This window comes from Nothobranchius furzeri, chromosome 1 (genome assembly GCF_043380555.1).
Source record: "Nothobranchius furzeri strain GRZ-AD chromosome 1, NfurGRZ-RIMD1, whole genome shotgun sequence".
In the NCBI taxonomy this organism is placed as follows: Eukaryota; Metazoa; Chordata; class Actinopteri; order Cyprinodontiformes; family Nothobranchiidae; genus Nothobranchius; species Nothobranchius furzeri.
In genome coordinates this window covers 48,132,403-48,153,149 of record NC_091741.1, presented here as the reverse complement: position 1 = coordinate 48,153,149, position 20,747 = coordinate 48,132,403, and the positions used below count along the sequence as shown (strand labels likewise).

The 20,747-nt window shown below is 41.7% G+C and overlaps 1 protein-coding gene and 1 pseudogene across 5 annotated transcripts in view; both read right to left on the bottom strand.

Annotated features, from left to right (window-relative positions):
- Positions 1–110: 110 nt before the first annotated feature.
- On the bottom strand, positions 111–5,250 carry LOC107382440 (uncharacterized; annotated as a pseudogene).
- Positions 5,251–9,031: 3,781 nt separating this feature from the next.
- Positions 9,032–20,747, bottom strand: part of LOC107385071 (ninjurin-2) — a 44,838-nt gene continuing 33,122 nt past the window's right edge. Inside the window, exons 2-5 of one of the 5 annotated variants that reach the window (XM_015958678.3) lie at positions 12,281–12,417; positions 12,115–12,194; positions 11,202–11,389; positions 9,324–9,395 (exon numbers count right to left, since the gene is read on the bottom strand). In XM_015958678.3, the coding sequence (XP_015814164.1) occupies positions 11,220–11,389; positions 12,115–12,194; positions 12,281–12,417 (387 nt within the window). In that variant the 3' untranslated portion in view covers positions 9,324–9,395; positions 11,202–11,219. The other 4 variants (XM_015958689.3, XM_015958707.3, XM_015958698.3 and 1 more) reach the window with 4 other exon arrangements.

Here is a 20,747-nt window from a genome sequence, read left to right as displayed (position 1 = left end):
CTGGATATTTCCCGTATTTGATCGTTTATTTTGACGGAGAAACCTCAAGGCTGCAGATGCGCTGATAGTTTTATTGTTACCCACCCACGTCGCGGAGGTAGCTACACCAATCAAGTAAAGATTCCCATCAGAACATCTGAGCTGGACACTGCTCCGCGCAGCTCGCTGTCAGCGCACACGTGAGGTGGACAGCAAGCTGAAGATGTGTAGATCAGGGACTTGGAGCGCGTTGCAGAACCAGAGCCATGCATGGAGGTTCTCTCACTGAAGCGAGTGTTTCCCAAGCCCTGTCTCTCAGAGAGACTCGTCACTTAGAAAATGTTCCCTGGTTATGAAACTTTGGCTGAATAGCGCTTGTTCCTGTCTCCAACGTGGCGACGCATCCATGAGCCTGTCTGAGGAAAAGTCCAGAATCTCATGTGAGCTGTCAACCGTTGGACCTGTTCAGGTTTATGCAGACAATCATTACATTTAGGATTGGGATACAGATAAAAATGAATGCAGTAAAATAAAAAAATATATTTTAATTAAAAAGTCATTCATTATTTTACAAGCAGAGAGCCGCATTAGATGGATGAAAGAGCCGCATGCGACTCCAGAGTGCATTGTGTGTAGCCAGCTTTCCAGTTTTATGTTCTTTATTGTGCGTTTTGTTGGGGTTTTATTGCAGGGTTGTGTTTGATGTTTAAGTCGTTTATTCGGTAATATGACTGTGCTTTTTTAGTTGGTTTTAATCTTGCAACACGAGTAGAAGAAAAAAATCAGAGTAAAGGATAAAATAACGCAGTATGGCTTGGACAAGCAACTTTAATTTGATTGCTAGAATGGAAATAGTAACGCGTTAGATTGGTCGTTACCAAGAAATGATGCTATATTAGAGTAACGCGTCACTTTGTAACGCGTTACTGGTATCACTGGTGGATGATTATTGTCTATATCACACACTTGTGTTCAGCTACTCGCCATCCTAAGGAAACACAGCCCATAAACACACAGTCATGCCATGTCCCAGTTCCCAGGGCGCCAGTCAGACAGAAAGCAGAGGTAAAAATAGTCCTCGGGCTTAAGTTCCCCACAAGAGAAACACAACAGTAGAGGTGGGCCAAAACCCGTCTGACTTAACCAGCCCTTAACTTTCACTGGTCTTTAGGGTTACCGGTGCGTAAATAGACACAACCTAATTAAAACTGAAATGCAATCTCTATTAAAATAATCTCTCATTTTACAGGAATTCAGTTAAATGCTAAATTCTAAGATAAATGGCCTGCATTTGTACAGTGCCTTCTTAGGGTTCTTCAAACCCCCCAAGGTGCGTCACAACACAATCAGCCATTCACACATACATTCATACACTCTTGCCCAAGGACACAACAGCAGCATTCTCTGGTCGGAGCCAGGATCAAACCTGCAACCTTCTCATTACTGGACAATCCACTCAACATCCTGAGCTACTGCTGTCCCTGAGTTCTTTTATCAGTCAAAATAGCAAACCTTAAGTGTTTAATTTTTAGGACTACTTAAAGTACCTGTATAAGATTCAACTTCAGCATTAAAAACTTTATCATTCTCTACATACAGAGCATTTAGACAAAATGATGCTTTGTGCTAAAGCATAAAGAACTTAAATCACCAAATAAAATGATTATTTTGTGATTCATTAAAATTTGGTATATTGTTTTTCACATTAGTGACACATTTCTGCCACCTTGTGGCCAAGGATAAGAATCACGTGTTCATTTTCCATCCTGCACCCTCTCACTTTCAAAATATTCAAGAAATTTGGAAAGAAAATGAAACTTTTTATATCTTACGCAGAATTCTGATGCAATGTTCTACAATGTAAACCAACAGATCAGTATTGTAAATGTCAAATGTATCTATGAGTCTAAATTTGGAGTCAACAGTAGAAATGATCAACCCCTGAAGTAGATCATGATGTGTTTTGATTTGTTCCATGTACAGGAGTGATTTCAAGATATTCCCCCAAAACTTCTCCATGCAGACCAAAAGCAGGGGTTGAGCTTTGGTCTGATGACTGGTGAAACACCAGCCAAAGAGAAGAGCAAAGCATTCGGTGCTGCTGTTGTCTTGGTGAAGGTACAACCTGTAAAGGAGTGTATCAGAGTCCTTGTCTCCATATCATAGAAGGAGACTTCACCCATCTCATAATCAACAAACACTCCGACTGATTCAGCCTTACTCGCAGGTAGAAAAGGCCTTCCATACATTAAACAGGCTCCATCTTCAAATCTTGGATCCCTCTAACAACGGGCTCTTTGACCACTCCCAAGATCCAATATTCGGTCCTGCTGACTCGAACTTCATAGTAGAAACGAACTGAAGAAAAACCCTCTTTTGCCAGAGCAAGGGGCAGATATTTAAACATCCTGTCAAAAAAAGCTGCATAACTAAATTGAGGATATAGGGTCAGTTTCCTTCCATCTGGAGACACACTGAGTTTGGAGTTGGCTACATAAGGATCCAAAGTCACATTCACAGCACTTTGTTGGATCGCCATCAGGGCATCCTGAGCTGGACTCAAAAGTTGGTCGAATAAACCATTCAGCGTCAGATTTGTAGCTGCATCTAACTGATCAACCTCACAGCTAGAGGATCTAACCTGGTGAATAATCAGAATCAGAATCAGAATCAGCTTTATTGCCAGCGCTCCAGAGACCCAGAGCATAGGAACTTGACTCCCGAACACAACCTGACCAAGGTTAAACACACACACATGTAGACAAAAACAGGTACAGGCAGTCACGAGAGCAGCCATAACGGCGCTCATTTCATTAGATGAAAAGGGTATTACATGAGGATACTCGGGGTAAGATAAAAAAAAAAAGGCATAGCAGAGTTAGACCCAGCCGGGAGTAACTCTATTATACAAAAAAACTCCTCAACATAGAAGCACGAACATCACAGATACACAACATCAGAGTCCGATGGGGAGGCGGGGTTGGGTGGGATCCTGAATCCTCCAACGGGAGCTGCCATTACGGCGCTTCACCAGCTGCAGTCGACAGGTGGGAGGGAGAAATGAGGAACAGAGAGCGCATTGAGTTCCTCCAGTCGATGACCTCGAAGCCGAAGTCACAATCTGAAGGCAGGGGGGGGAAGGTCGGGACACAGCATCTGTCAGCATTCCTCCTTTCGTGGGGGTGAGTTGAAGGAAGCCTTGGAGGCTGCTTGGCGTCAGATAAGAATAAGCATGACTTTGTTTAGGGCAGACAGAGATAATTTTCCTCTCTGCCTTGGAGTCTATTAAGTGGTCATTCATGTCCACCAGTGAAGCCAATTTATGCGTTCTAAACATCCCCACACCGACCGGCGACCCTCTCCGAGATGACATCCATCTTGCGCACTAACACAGGCAACGCCGCGAGGACATTGTCCAGCTTACGGTTCACCTCGAGTAACGTCCCAGTCTGTGAGGTCACCGCCCGGGCGGCACATTCCGTGGGTGCGGGTCACACTCCAATCGCTCCCGTCTTCCCAAATTTCCAGAAAACCAGATATCCTCCCACTCCAATCAGAAGAAATCCAGTGATCATCAGGCCAAATATACACAAATCTTCCACGTCCTCGATGGACAACTGAGAAAGGCACACGATTCGCCAGACCGCCCAAGAATCGAGTGCATATCCCGCTGCGAATGTCCCCTCGGGACAGGTGGGAGCCCCCTTCTCCGTTCTCATCGTAGAAAAAATCTTATCAATCGTGTTGAATGACCAGTTAATTAAGTCCATTTTTCCAAAAAAGAGTAGTGATTTCAGGAGAAATGCAGAGAAGTGCTCTGTAGGCAGACAGGACAAGAGCCTCTCCATCTCATCACTGAGTGTCTCTTCGATCCGAGCCACTGATCTTTTCACCATCTCAACATAGATGTGTTGGCTCAGATCAAAGTCAAACACAGGGTTTATCCCATCTGTACAATCCACCGGTGGAGGGGGAGGGCAGTTCTGTGGAAAGCAGAGGTGGTCTTCAGTTTGTAAATGCTGATCGATTTCAGATCTCGTCTTGCTCAGGTCTGAAACCTCTTGATCCAGCCGTTTTATGTGGTCTTCAGCTTGTTTCTCAAAGGTTTGCTGCTTTTGCTTCACCACCTCAATAAGCTCACACTGTTTTCTCTGCAGAGACGCCAGCAGGGTTCCCAAAACCTGCACGACCTCTGCTACATCTTTGTCTTTGCTTTTCTTGTTTTGTTGAATTGACTTTTTCATCATATCAGCACTTATTTTTTGGGCATTTTCCTTCTTTTTCAATTCTGACATCACATTCTGGAGGATGGCTTTGCTCTCTAGGAAAATGGACTCCAGTGGAACGGCATTGTGTGCGGCATGATCGTCATTCAAGCACATTAAACAAATACATTGCTCGTCTGCGAGACAGAAGAGCTCCAACATTTTGTTGTGCTTCTTGCAAACCCTGTCCTCCAGGTTTGGCACAGGGTTGATCAGCTTGTGCTTCTTTCGGCTGCGATGGGGCTCCAAGTGAGGCTCACAATACGAGGCCAAACACACCAGGCACGTCTTGTGGGCTCTGAGCTTCATTCCAGTGCAAACATCACAAGGCACCTCTCCTGGCTGGGCAATGACCTCCTGTTGGTTCTTTAGTCTGAAGCGGCTGAAATGCTCCAGCATGTCTCTGAACTCTGTGTTGACTTGAAGCTGAGGTCTGCTGTTGAATATCTTCTTACAGAGAGGACAATGAGCCAGGTCACTGCTTTTACTGTCCCAGTTTGCTGTGATACAACTCTTACAGTAGTTGTGTCCACATGGGGTAGACACAGGCTCTTCAAAAGTGTGCAGACAGATTGAACACAAGAACTGGTCGTGGAACAGTGTGCTGCTTGCTGCAGCCATGTCTGGAGAGAGAAAAGGTGAGAAAGAGTGATTCTGAATTGAACCCTCTGGAGGCAGGTGTTGCAGATTTGCAATGTTAAATGGTTAAAACCTACCTACTTGGTTACTCCACATACGTATTTCATGAGCATTGTTTAACTCATAAGTACCCCTGAAGGACTTAGTTGTTTGTTGACTATAAAACTGCCACATTTTTGTCATCTGGTTTCTAAAAGCTTCACGATTAATTTTGTCTATCAGAGAGACTTTAGCCTATCTACTCTAAAATTAAAGTAGCAATGTGTATTTTCCCTAGCGATAGGGCCAGTACATACCTAAATCACTGCAAGCAAGCAGTATTTTTGTGTTCAAGTAAAGCCTAGGTCAGTGGTTCCCAAACTTATTTAGCCGCGCACCCCCTTCTATGTCCCGACCATGTCGACACCCCCCAGCCCCCACATCAGGGCATGGCTATATATATATATATATATATATATATATATATATATATATATATATATATATATATATATATATATATCAGACGTCAAGCTAAACAGACAGGGTTAAAAAAATATGATCGACCTTTTCCCCATCACTTTCATTTTTTAAATAGTAATTAATAAACATTCGATACCATTACAATTTCCTTTGATTTAATTTTAAATAAATATTTAGAGTGCCCAGGTAGCACATAAACAATGCAATTTAACGGTTTTCTTAAAGTAGGAACGTTTAACCTGTGCGGCCAGAGCGCTCTCCTTCCTTCTGCTCTGCGTAAACCTGAGCTGGTCACCTACTTGTGCGTAATCAAATGTCTATAGGGGAAAATATGGAAAAGATCTAGCCATGAGGTTCACTTTTGCCTCAGACCGACTTATTGCTGTTTTATGGTGTGGTTGAATCTGCGATTCGCTGCCATGCGGACTGGAATAACAAATGCTGCAGTAACACGAGTTGTGGTCAGGTTCATGAGGAGTCACTGGCTGGAGCGGACCCGACTTTAATACGTCATCCCAAAATAGAAGCTAATATCTTAATTTGACCTGGAATGAAAAATGTTATAAAACCTCTTAAAAGTTTTTATCACAGAGGAGGCAGCGCTCATTTCTGCCTTCAGTCTGACGGCGCGCCGGAGTTTGCGCAGCGTGCGTGCTTATTGAATCTGTGTGTGTGTGTGTGTGTGTGTGTGTGTGTGTGTGTGTGTGTGTGTGTGTGTGTGCGTGCGCGCGCGGCACAGCTCCATGAGCCGCTCAAGTCACCGCGTCTCGTAATTGGCGCTATTTAAACCAATGTTGTAAAATTACTTCTGCCCAGCCCAGATGTGCTCACTTGTGCACCTGTGAGCCGTGGTTCCGCTGGAACGCATCTGACCTCTGACAGATGCGCTCTGAACTTCAGATCTTCAGCACGCTGTTAATAGCCTGAATGGGAATCATTTTTTGATTTATTTTGTTACATCCACAATGTTCTGTGTGTGAGGTTTACAATGTCAGAACACCTGCATGAGACAGGGTGTTAATTACAATCTGCCAGAATGACTCACCACCTTCAGATTCCTCCAACACCCAGTGGCGGCTGGCCAGTAGAGGGCGATAGGGCGCCGCCCTCCCAGTTTTCCCCAGTGTTTTTAATTTTTATTTAAATAAATAAATAAATAAATAAAATGAACAATAATCACATATTCTAAGTTAATTGTGTGTTTTGTAACAAAAACAAATCATATATTTATATATATATATTGATGAGAAGCTCTCTGCCGAGCGGTGGAGGCAACAGAAAGGCTGTAGGCTGTTTTTGAATCGCCCAAACTGCACAGAACCCGCCAACCAATTGCTGACAAGAAAATCAAACGGTAGGAATGGGAATGTATCCAATCAGCGTCAACGTTGTTTCAGAAGCATGATGGGCGATAGAGCCACCGCCAAAGGCTTTCGTTGGTGTTCGGCAGAACACGGCAGAGTCGTTTTTGGTCGTGACGCAGATGTAACATGGACGCCACCAGTGACTACAACCAGCATGGATACCGGATCTCAGCAGCCACTGAATTCAGTTCGGTCTCTTCTCCAGTATCCGTTCGAGAGGAGAACTATGGTGGAAAAACTTAATGTCAAAGAGCTTGGACCAGATCAGCCCGACGTAAAGATAAGCCAGCAGGACAAGGAGAGAGGTAAACTGTACACACGAGGCTTCTCCCAAAATTGGTACATCAGGAAGGCTTGGCTAGCTGGATGCAATCACGCTAATGTGTTATTTTGCTTTCCGTGTTTGTTATTCAAAACGGCTGGGACAAGGCATGGATTGAGTCAGGAGTTACAGACATGAAAATTTTTTCTGAGAAGGTGAAGAAACACGAGTCATCCCGGGCACACATGGACAACAACACGGTGAAGCTAGCCATGCTAGGCAGAGCTAACATTGCCATGCAGCTCGACGAGGGAAACGGAAGAAACGGACGTTTGGACAGGGAGAACAGCAGCAGCTGGGTGCAGAGGTAAGCTGTACATTACATTTCTGTGAACAAGATAATCAGAATCAGAAATCTTTGGTTGTCCCACAAACCGGGACATTTGTTTAATAACATGTACATTGTTTAATGTGCAATAACTGTAAAAACTAATTTCAACACGCATACTTATTATACATATTTAATCACGTAAATGTGTATTTCATGTAAATTTGTACATACATCAATCTGATTCCATTTTACTTGTTACACTTCTGCTGCAGCAAACAAATTTCCCAGCTTTTGGGACTATAAAACATTTCTGATTCTCAATTAGATGTTTTTACCTCAAATGTAAAAAACATCTGATTGAGAATCAGAAATGCTTTATTTTCCCAAAAACTGGGAAATATGACATTTGTAAGAGGATACTGATGACATTATTTCCTATGAAAGTGTTTCCTATGTACTTATCTGTTGTTTTTTTATTTATCTACTTTAAAGAGGATTAAGACTTTCCTGAGGAACACCATGACACAGGATCGGCTGAATGCTCTTGCCATGCTCTCCATGGAAAAAAAGCTTGTCACAAACATTCCTGACTTCAATAAAAAGCTCATCGAGAGCTTTGCCACTCAGAAGGACAGAAGGGCAAAATTTCTGTACAAATGAGGTATCACACACACACAAATGCATCCACTTGATCTTTGTATAAAGTTGACCTTGGCACAACACTCCAGAAATATTTAACAGTGTAAATTTCTGGCATTTTGTCTAAGTGGTGTTTACTACCATTACTGTAACAGTGACCTGCTCATAATTTTTCGTGTTCACTCAAATGTTGAAATTAAACAAAATGTTTTTGTTACTTGCCTCTTGCATTGCCTATTTACCATTTATGGTCATGTTATTTTATGTGCAATTTAATGCAGTATTTTTCAACCTTGGTCCGCAAGGCAGCGTGCCAATAGTCAGACACACCTGGATTAATCAGTTTGTCCAATGATGTAAGACAGGAAATAAAAGAGCTGTGCTTAATTCAGGAAATAGTGAAGTTGTGCACAAAGCTCAGAAAGCACACGTTTGTTTAAAAATAAAAAATAGCACAGCCCCACCAAAAATATTTTTCACCAGCCGCCACTGCCAACACCGTTAAAAATGATCAAATACGGAACATATTGGCGTGCGCAGGCCAGAGTGCTGAAGCCATTACACTTTTCACCTCGCGCACCCCCTAACGGCAGCTCGTGCACCCCCGGGGGTGCGTGCACCACCCTTTGGGAATCCCTGCTCTAAGGCATCTACAAGCTTTGATAATGACCCATCGACCCCCCGCTGAAGGGGGAGGTAGATCTGACAGTCGTCAGCATAAAAATGAAAACGCATGCTAAACTGCTGAAGAAGATTCCCCAACAGTAGTAAGTAGATGGCAAAAAGAAGCGGACCCAGTACAGACCCCTGTGGCACACCCCACTTGAGTCCCTCCCAGGTTGAGGAGGTTTCACCTACACTGACACAAAAATTCCTGTCGGATAAGTAGGAGTGTATCCACTGTAGGGCTGCACCGGTAATTCCCGCCCAATGTTGTAGCCGATCCAAAAGTATGTCATGATCAATCTCATCGTTGTTTTTAATATTGTAAAGCGCTTTGACTTGCACTTGTTGCATGAAAGGCGCTTCATAAATAAAATTTTATTTGATTTGAAATGTGTGAACTTTGGTATGAATTACAGACAAACAGTTGGAATTGATTACTATTTATTTCACTTCTGAATAAATTAGCCACACAGTGGAGACGTTATAATCTAAAAATAGGGCAAACATGTTGTATTTTAGACCTTTATTAACTTTTAGTTATATAATTAGGAGTCCAGTTGTCTGTTTGCAGAGAAGCATACTATAAACCTTTGTTGCTCCAGTTAGAAGGTTTAATAGTTTGTCTCAGTGAATGCGCATCATAAGCCATGGGAAGTGTCCGGTCCGCTGCATGCCAAAAGTGCTGATGAAACAGTTGAGGACTGTGGTGACAAAGACTATGATGGTGGTCACGTTGTTCAGGTAGTCCAGTCGATTTTGTAGAGTGGAGTTGTTCAGGTTCCGACGGCCTGGTTCACACACAAAAACACGTTTACAACAGAAAAATAGTTCAGACCGTGTCTTAAAACATTTTGTTGACATTAAAAAGCCAGATTACGGACACAGTTTTGGTAAAAAGTCATTTATCACAACACAACATTTTGTTAAATCACTTTATTGAGCTTTCAGAAAGGCACAGTTTGCACATATTTTCCCTGATTTATGTTTGATGGTGACTCTAATAAAGACACTTAATGCTTGTCATTTCACAAATTAAATTACTAAATCTAAAACAACTTTATTTTAACCCTCCCACTGTCTTTATGGGTGACCCCGCAAGCAAAGTTGACCATTGAGCAGGAATGATGGTTTATCCCTTGAGGTCCACATGGCTGGGGTGAGGTGGTGCTCACTCCTCACCCCTGTCACATGGACCCAAGGGATAAACCATCAATCCTGCTCAATGGTCAATTTTCCTTGCGGGGTCACACCCATTAGGACAGTGGGAGGGTTAAAAAAATCCAATCAACATGCAACAAAGTGCACAAGTTACACTAAAAGTATATGACAGTGAATCACATCAACAGTTTTAGTTCAGCAAAAACATCCATTAAAAAAGACTTGGCAGCTAATAAAAACAGCAAACATTTATTGGAATTACTTTATGAAGGTTAAACAAAAACCAGTGTGTCATAATTTTGTATAATTGGAAACATTTTTACTTTCTAAAAAATGTTTCACATCAACGTTTGCACAATTAATGCAACATTTGTGCAGGTTGTTGCACACGTGGGAGTTTGAAAGTGATTGCGTTGGCGTGCGTTTCTTCTCAAAAGTGGAGTCTTGCCAGCAGCCAGCGGAAGAAACCTGTCCTCTTGGATCCGAAGAAGCTAACGAAGAAGTTGACCACCGTGGTGACGAAGATGACGCCCGTTGCAACGTTGTTCAGGTAGTCAAGTCGCTTCTGATTGGACACCACATTCAGGTCCCTACGTGCTACAACACACGAACACGTGCACAGACGCACAAAAACAGTTTCAAACATTTCCAACTCACACTCAGATTGATCCGTACATTCTCACTGTTTACACTCACAGTTTCCTCTAGCATGCAGACCACTCATTCAGTCACACGCCCCTCCACCACTTAAAGGGATACTATGCAGTTTTGGCTTGCTTTTAGCCCCCCCTAGTGTCCATTTAGTGAAAGCAAAAGTGAAACTTATCTCCTCGCCATGTGCTTGTCTTTTATTTAACACCTTAATCGAACAGCTGAAATGTCTCCTCAGCCTTCATTAGCTTCTACAGGAGGGATACATTTCTAAATCAGACAAATCAGCTGTGTTCATGATCTAAAATATGCAGGAAATGTGTTGGAAGAGGACTCCAGTGCCAGCCAGGCGTGTCAGCACCACTTTACTTATTACTAAGTCCAACAGAGACCAGATCACTACTCTTGGAATTCACCAATAGGTGCACCACGGAGGATTTTCAACTACTAAATAACCGTGAACCTCTGTGAGACGTTAACATGAAATATTTACGTTTATGTTTATTTATTTGACACACGCTTTTATCCAAAGCAACGTACAATTTATTTAACTTGCAGGGCATTTTGTGATCTGTGGGGGAAACTGGGGTACCCGGAGGAAACCCACGCATGCATGGGGAGAACATGCAACTCCACGCAGAAAGGCCACAGCCGAGTTTCGAACCTGCAACCTTCTTGCTGCGAGGCATCAGTGCTAACAACTGCGCCACCATGCAGCCCATAATAATAAGACAGACTTGTCCATTCTCACACTTTACCTTTTATCATTTGTTTCTGATACATACTGAAATTCTGCATGCCTCTCATAAAATGAAGCGCTGAAAGAGCCACCGCAGGAGGCAGCTGCGCTGGGTGCCGAAAGCAGCTTTGATGATGTTTACAATGAGGGTTAAGAAGACGATGCCAGTGACCAGATTGTTCAGGAAGTTTAGGCAACGCTGACAAGAAGGGAGGAGGGTCAGCTCAAAACGAGCTACACACACACACACACACACACACACACACACACACACACACGGACAGACAGACAGACAGACAACAAAGCAGAGACAGACACACATCTTGTTGATCCTGCTCATTCATTCCAGTTTTGAAATCAATCAAAATCAACATTTTATCCATCATAGACATAGATGTTATAGAAGTGTAGTTTGTTAGTGAGCAAGTGGAAGTTTGTTATCTGTGCAGAAGTTCAAAAGTGCATCCTGGCAAACAGTCCGGTGCGTTCCATCCCCATAACAGAGATGAAGATGTTGGTGATGAAGATGAGGAAGATAACGATGGTCGTGATGTTGTTCAAGCTGTCCAGGCGCTTCTGGTTGACCTGTTCAGTGATGTCTCCCCGAGCTGCAACACACATTTATGAACACGTGCAAAAGAGAACAACAACACCACACAGCTCATGCAGAGGGATGTTTGCTCTGGTCGGTGTTGAAAGAACAACATTTATATATATATGTTTATATATGTTTATATACTGTATGTTTATATATTTAGCAGACGCTTTTGTCCAAAGCGACTTACAAGTGATAATCGGCATGTTGCCCTTGAGGCTAACAACAACAATACGTCAGTTTAATACGTCTGGTGACTGTTTTCTACTGAGTTAGTAGATTAGTGTGTTAGAAAACAGGTCAGCAACGAGGAAGAGGAACTTTCTAATCTTAAAGTCAAGCCAGCTGATTCTGTGGTGCTCACCAATTATGATAATCAGGACACCGGCTACTATCTGAAGAGCCAAGGAGAAGGAAATGAGTGTCAGGACAGCAACGTAGTACCTGAGAAAGAAAGCGTGAAAGGTAACTCTGCAGGAAACAGCAGTACAATGGTTCCTCCAAGAGCTGTGGTAAACACACCACCTTACCTGTATCCTGCGCCCTGCTCGATGACAGTCTTCATGTGTGTGATGTTTGCCAGGAACAGAGCGATGTCCAGCATGCCTTCAGCTGCTGTTTTCTTGGTGGCATACAGGTTCATGTTCAGGTTAGAGGCCGAACCCCCCTTAAACACAAACAAATGAACAGTTTCTGATGAGCTTTACCTTACATGATATTTTCTTATATTTAAAGGTAGGGCACACTAAAAGCCAGAGGTGTGACCAAGTCACTGCTTTGCAGGTCACAAGTAAGTCACAAGTCTTTCCAGTCAAGTCCAAGTCAAAGACAACCAAGTCCAAGTTGATTCCAAAGTCAGTGATGTGGAAGTCCAAGTCAAGTCCAAGTCCTTAACTTTGAATTTTCAAGTCATATTCAAGTCATCTGTCCCACTTCAGTTTAATGACAATAATAATGAATACATTCCAGAAATAAAGCTTCTTAAAGCTTCATTTATTTGCTCAAACAAGCAGAAAATTCAACTGAAACTGATTTTAAACAAAGCGCTGCTGCATTTAGCAGAACAAAATCAAACCCAGAACGAAGAATGATTTATGATTGTTGTCCATGTCCTATGCTCAAGTCATCATCAAGTCAACAGATGCAAGTCAGTTCAAGTCGCAAGTCATTGGCGATCAAGTCCGAGTCAAGTCGTAAGTCTTTATAGATTTTATCAAGTCAAGTGTCCATTCGGGCACATGAATACAGTAACATGTGAGCTGTTAGAGAATCTTTGAAAAGAAAACATCCACGATTCTGTGATTTATATCATTTGCAATAAATGACCCTGAATCTTAACATGAAAGTAGCCCACACCATTTCGAAAAAGGAACAGTTATTTCTTTAAATACATTTGACCAGAAGAGGACAGCAAAGACCAAGAAAACAGCTACAAACAGTCAAATGAGTAGATGATAAAAACAAAGTGTCTGTGTATATGTATATTTGATTACATTTTAAATGCATTTAAAACTAATATGTGAATGATACTAATTAATAACCGGTAATGAGTCTTCTGACCTCTGACATAAAGTTTTAACCATGTTTATGTTTACACCATGTTAACATAATCATCCTGACAGATTTAGTGAAAGAGCCTCTCCAGATCAGCTGAGTCTATATGTGTGGTGACACTGTAGGCACCACCATGGAAAAATAATTTGTAGCTATGCCTGAAAATAATGCTAAATAAAATAAAAGGGCTATCCTGTTTTCAAAGTGATGTATACCTATGTGCCACATTGCATCTATGTGCCTCTGTGAATCTATATACCTCTATGTGCATCTATGTACCTCTATGTGCATCTATATACCTCTATGTGCATTTATGTACTGTACCTCTATGTGGATCTATATACCTCTACGTGCATCTATGTACCTCTATGTGCATCTATATACCTCTATATGAGTCTATATACCTCTATGTGCATCTATGTACCTCTATGTGCATCTATATACCACTATGTGCTTCTATGTACCTCTATGTGCATCTAAATACCTCTATGTGCATCTATGTACCTCTATGTGCATCTATATACATTTATGTGCATCTATGTATTTCTATGTGCATTTATATACCTCTATGTGAGTCTATATACCTCTATGTGCATCTATGTACCTCTATGTGCATCTATGTACCTCTATGTGCATCTATGTACATTTATGTGCATCTATGTACCTCTATGTGCATCTGTGGATATCTGTATGCATCTATGTGCTTCTATGCATCTCTTTGTATCCATGTGCCTCTATATGTGCTACTATATGCATCTACATATGTGTCTCTATGCATCTGTTTGTATCTACTGAATGTGTCTCTATATGTATCTGCCTCTATGTGTATCTCTATGTGCATCTATGTGCCTCAATGTATCTTTGTGTATCCATGTGTCTCAATATGTGCCACCATGTGTATCTATGTATCAATTTGTATCTATGTGCCTCTATTGGATTGTTTATTGGAATGCCTGTACTGGAATGCTTACTATGTGAAGTGCCTTGAGACGACTCTTGTCATGATTTGGCGCTATATAAATACACTTGAATTGAATTTGAATTGAATATGTGCTACAATATGCATCTATGTACCTCTGTGCATCTATTTGTATCTGTGTGCCTCTATATGTGCTACTATGTGCATCTATATGCCTCTATGCATCTATTTAAACATCAAATTAGCCATTCACTCCTCCATGCCAACCAATATAAGAAGACGTCTGTTACAGCCACACAACAACACACTGTCCAGAATGTCAGCTTTCAATATGATTAGTGCCAAAACACTAAAAAACATAATTAAAAGCTTAAACCCATCTACCTGTTGCCTTGATATACTACTAACTCACTTATTGTTAATTGCTCCTTAAAGGCTGAATTTGAAACATGGACAATCTGGTGAACTCTGGTGTTCAGAGGTGGTATTGAAACAACAGGACTAATTTTCCAGCCACTGGGACGTTGGTTCCCTGCTGACACATTCCAGCACTACGTTGAGAGACAAATCGTACAGGATAAGGGTTAATTTCTAGTAACACGTTTATTTTACAACAGTATTTACCATTAGAACATCTTCTGGGCTCAGAAAACTTGTCAAGTCTGTCCTTTTACACAGTCCCAACCTTGCCTTGCTGAGTGGACTTTTTAGTGCAAAGGTGCCCTCTAGTGGCTGGTAGATGTAAACATACATAGTGTCGTGCCTGATAGAATAAAAAATTTGATTATTTATCTTTAAATATAGCTTTGAAAGGAGAAACCCTACATTCATTCTCTGAACTCCCCGTGGAGGTTATTTTTTTAATAGATTTTTATCAAAATTCCATTATCTAATTTAATGACAGGTATTTTTCCTAATTCAATGAAAACTGCTGCTGTAAAGCCTCTTCTGAAGAAAAGTAAATTAGATCCCTTAGTGATGAATACTTACAGACCAATTTCTAATTTGCCCTTCATTGGGAAAGTTATTGAAAAAGCAGTTGTGACTGAAATGCACAGTTAAGGAAAAAAAAAGGATTAGCTTTTTACTGGAATGCTTTGAAATGTGCACCTGAAATGTGGACATACAGTTCACAACCATAAAATGTAGTGTAAAAATGGTGGATTGCATGTTTTGCATGCAAATACCTCTAAAACTGAAACGTAAAACTCTATGCAGTTTTTGTAATGTCAACAATCACCAGTATTTTGAAACCTGGTGTACTTTGAATGACTGAATGTATCTTGTGAAGTGAAAACAAGTGCTACTTTTGAGTAATTCCACTTTGAGTCAGATGTCCAGTGTTTGGGTAAAGGCAGTGTGTGTAGAGAAGTAAATGTTCTATTTTGAAATGAAGAGTTAGTATATGTTTATCAAAATGTGTTTTTGAGAAGAAAAAATTCCATTTGGCCAATTATGTTTTGTAGGAGTGAATCTGTGTTGAGTTTAAAACAAGTATCTGACGTAGGAGTGAGAGCTTGTTAATGATTGAAAAAAAACTGTAAATCTGAAATTAATATGTACATTTCTTTGTTTGATTTACTGTGTTTGCTGTTCTTGCTTCGGTAGCATTTTGAATTGCTTTGTGTTTGAAATGTGCTATACAAATAAAGCTTCATTGCCTTGCCGACGTGCATCTATGTGTCTCTAAGGGCTTCTATGCATCTATATGTATAAATGTTCCTCTATCTGCCACTATGCATATATGTGCATCCATGTGCCTCTATGTGCATCCATGTGCCTTTATAAGCATCTATGTGCTGTTATGTGCATCCATGTGCCTTTATAAGCATCAGTGTGCTGTTATGTGCATCTATGTGGCTCTATGTGCATCCATGTGCCTTTTAAAGCATCTATGTGCTGTTATGTGCATCTATGTGGCTCTATGTGCATCCATGTGCCTTTATAAGCATCTATGTGCTGTTATGTGCATCCATGTGCCTTTATAAGCATCAATGTGCAGTTATGTGCATATATGTGGCTCTATGTGCATCCATGTTCCTTTGAAAGCATCTATGTGCTGTTACGTGCAGCTATGTGCTGTTATGTGCATCCATGTGCCTTTAAAAGCATCTATGTGCTGTTAGGTGCATCTATGTGGCTCTATGTGCATCCATGTGCCTTTATAGGCGTCTATGTGCTGTTATGTGCATCCATGTGCCTTTATAAGCATCAATGTGCTGTTATGTGCATCTATGTGGCTCTATGTGCATCCATGTGCCTTTGAAAGCATCTATGTGCTGTTACGTGCAGCTATGTGCCTCTATGTGCATCCATATGCCTTTATAAGCATCTATGTGCTGTTATGTGCATCCATGTGCCTTTATAAGCATCAATGTGCTGTTATGTGCATCTATGTGGCTCTATGTGCATCCATGTGCCTTTAAAAGCATCTATGTGCTGTTATGTGCATCTATGTGGCTCTATGTGCATCCATGTGCCTTTATAAGCATCTATGTGCTGTTATGTGCATCCATGTGCCTTTATAAGCATCAATGTGCTGTTATGTGCATCTATGTGGCTCTATGTGCATCCATGTGCCTTTAAAAGCATCTATGTGCTGTTACGTGCCTCTATGTGCATCCGTGTGCCTCTCAAAATTAAGACGAGGGAAAATACATCTTTACATAAGGCTTTAGTCCATGACTCACAGCACATGTCAGGGACTACAATAGTCCAAGTGTAAATCTTATCCTCTTGCAGAGAATGAACTGCAGAGCCACATAATGGGTTATTTAAGACTAAGTTAAAGATTTAAATCCACAAATGGGTAATTTTACCTGAGGCTGTTTCGACACACCATGAATCAGTCTGTTTTTCTTTAGGCTGCAGAAACACAGCAGCTAAAGGAAAGCATAGATCACATACATAAAGGCATTCGGGACACGCTGTACTTTATGACCTCACTGTGCTGTAATGCACTTTGAGACGCCAAACCAAACAGAGGGCTGCCTTTGTGGATCTTTTGTAATGTGCTTTGTGTTTTCTGCTTCACAATGACTCAGAAGGATCTAATTTCACTGTTATCTCTTTGGAATGAACAACAGAATAAATTCAAACCACAGCCTGGGTTTAAATCATGCTTACCTCTTTTTGGTAACATTTCAGGAAGATTTAACACATTTTCTTTTGGGTCATTCTTTGTTGTGTGATGTTAAATTTAAAGTTTAGATGTCACGTCAGCCAGCAAGCATTAGTCTGAAAAATCATTTTGATGAAAAATAATGTTATTATCATTTTTATATGCAGACAGAGATGACCGTTAGCTATGTCCCATCCTGCCCAAACCAGAAATGTGCTGATCTGAATTTCTAGTGACAAAACCTTAATAAAATGCAAAAGAAGTTCATTTTTATTATTCTTGTTTAAACAAGAAGCTGAGGAGGCTAACTGAGGATTGTTGAGGATTGGCCCATTTGTTTTATTAGTTCTCATCTTTGGACCCGAAATTCAGAAAAGGAAATTGCTTAGGCAATCACCTGACCTGAATGGCATTAAATTCATCTTCGAGAACAAAGTAAGGAACCTTGGTGTTATCTTCGACCAGGACATGTCATTCAAATCCCATGTTAAACAGGTTTGTAGGATGTCCTTTTCCCACCTTCGGAATATTGCTAAGATTAGAAGCATCCTTTCCAGGAGTGATGCTAAAAAACTGGTTCATGCATTTATTACATCAAGACTGGATTACTGTAATTCATTACTCTCCGGAAGTCCACAGAATGTAGTTAAAAGTCTTCCCCTTGTCCAAAATGCTGCAGCTAGAATTCTGATGATAATTAAAAAGAGAGATCATATCTCTCCTGTCTTAGCTTCCCTACATTAAATGCCTGTTAAATTCAGAATAGATTTTAAGATCCTTCTTCTCACATAAAAAGCTCTTAATAATCAAGCTTCATCTTACATCAGTGACCTGATTGTTCCATACGTTCCAAACCGAGCACTTTGCTCTCAGACGGCAGGTTTACTGGTGGTTCCCAGAATATCTAAACATAGGATGGGAGGCAGAACTTTTAGTTATCAGGCTCCTCTCTTGTGAAACCAACTCCCAGCTTTGGTCTGTGAGGCAGACACCTTGTCTACTTTTAAGACTAGGCTTAAAACATTTTTATTTGATAGGGCCTATGGTTAAAATCTGATGTTAGCCCAGATCTGGACAAGTGGGGGATTAGAGGGAGTTGGAGTGTACAGTCGGTAAAGACGACTCTCTCTTGCCCTGCCTCCAACATGCCTTCATCTAAAAGGCTAGGATTCGATTATCTTTGTTGTACCACATTTGAACTAAAGTTTAAAAGTATCACCAAAACTATTCACCCTATGAGTACACTCTGAGTAGACCCTATGATTAGACCGTATAAGTAGACCCTGTGAGTAGTCTCTGTGAGTAGACCCTGTGAGTAGACCATATGATTAGACTCAATGAGTAGACTCTATGAGTAGACTGTGTGAATGGACCCTGTGAATAGACCCTATGAGTAGACCCTATGAGGAGACCCTATGAGTAGACCCTATGAGGAGACCCTATGTGTAGACCCTGTGAGTAGTCCCTACGAGTAGACCCTGTGAGTTGACTATGAGTAGACCCTATGAGTAGACTCTATAGCCCTTTTCAGATAGACATTCTGGAACATGTGTGGACAATTCAATCCAGTTTTTAACCGGAGCTGTGTTTTCAGACACACCACTTTTGTACCGGAACTTGTCCTTTCGGCTGCCTTCACACAGCAGGGAAAGGTTCCAGATGTCTGGGAAGGGGGGGGGGGGGGGGTTAGACTTATGTTAAGCATAATTCTGCGCACACGAAGATGCATAAGAGACCTGCATGATGAAGCTCAATGGTTAAAGGAATCACTGAAGCTGTGTGAAGCGCTCCGTCGCGCGTCTAGACGGTACCGTAGGAGGCGAGCTGCCATGGTTCGCCGCATGCTACAGCAGCGGGCTATCTAGGTGCGCACAGCGTCCCCCGGTCCCCTCCTCCTCCCCCTCCTCCCTGTCCGGAACTCGACCTCACCAGTCTGAAGCAGCCACCCTGTCCGTAACAAGTCCGGACCTGTTACTAGGGGCGTCGTCTGGTTAAATTACGGAAAACGTTATCCGGATGTTTGTATGCAGACACAAAGGTCTTACGGACAGAATCCGGAACATTTCCGTTTTTCATGGCCTGTCTGAAGGGGGTTTAGGAGTAGACTGTATGAGTAGACCCTGTGAATAGACTCTATGAGTAGACCCAACCAGTAGACTGTATGAGTAGACCCTGTGAATAGACTCTATAGAGCTCCGGGAGTTGACGTCACTTCTCCCAGCATGCAACAGTTCAAATCGAAACGACACCATTTTGGCAGGCAGAAGCCCGCAGCTAGACTTTTTGTTGTCATAAATCTCACACGGGAAACATGGTCGATTCCTGTTGTGCCCCAGGATGCCAGAACAGACGGGGACAAGTCAAGGGAATATCCTTCTACAGGATTCCCCAAGATCCGGAGCGCCGCAAACGTTGGATCAATGTAATAAAACGCGCTAGTGACCGGGCTAAAATGAAGCTGTGGGATCCCAAGAGTAAAGGTTTTTGCTTATGCAGCGACCGCTTCATATCATGTACTTAAACCAACGTTTCCTCAACTGTGTATGGTATTTATTTTAAATGCTTTTTTTATGATTCTTAGTGGGCTTCCTAAACTTATTTTGGCGTGGCTTTTTCTGTCTTATTACTCATAGCAACAAGTAAACATCACGTAAAACGTTGCCTCGTGATTTCTGCGTGCTGCCGTTTACGTGTTTTATGATCACAGCAATTAACTGGCTAAGCTGTATTTAATTTTTAAGCAATGGTTGATCAAGTGTCAGATAACACATAAAAAGCACTTTGGATTGCTATTATCTGTCTCACCGAGACAGCTCTCAGACAGATCCTGAGACGCTCCTGCCTGACATATTTATTTTGTTCACGGGAAAAAAAAATCAAACGAGTGATTTCTCTTGGCGTTCAGTTTATACATTCAAACAGCACAGCACTCTATTTAAACTACTTATGTGTAAATCTGTTATTTGTCCATCCATCCATTTTCATCCGCGTATCCGGAGTCGGGTTGCGGGGGCAGTAGCGTCGAGAGGCCCAGACTTCCCTCTCCCCAGCCACTTGGGCCAGCTCCTCTGGGGGAATCCCAAGGTGTTCCCCGGCCAGGTCCAGTAAGAAGTCCGCTCCGACAGCTTCTGGCGTTTTTAAAAAGTATCCCAGGGACACGGTAAGGGTCGGAGATGTTTAGTCTATTTAATTTCTGACTATATAAAACGATTTCTTCTGTTTTAAAGTGTGAAGTAAACTCCGACGAAGTAAAATCCAAGCTGATCCCGTTCACGTTCATGTGTTTGTTTACCTATTTTTACCTGCCAAAATGGCGTCTACTAACTGAGAGTCACGTGGGGTCCGGAGCTCTATGAGTAGACTGTATGACTAGACCCTGTGAATAGACTCTATGAGTAGACCC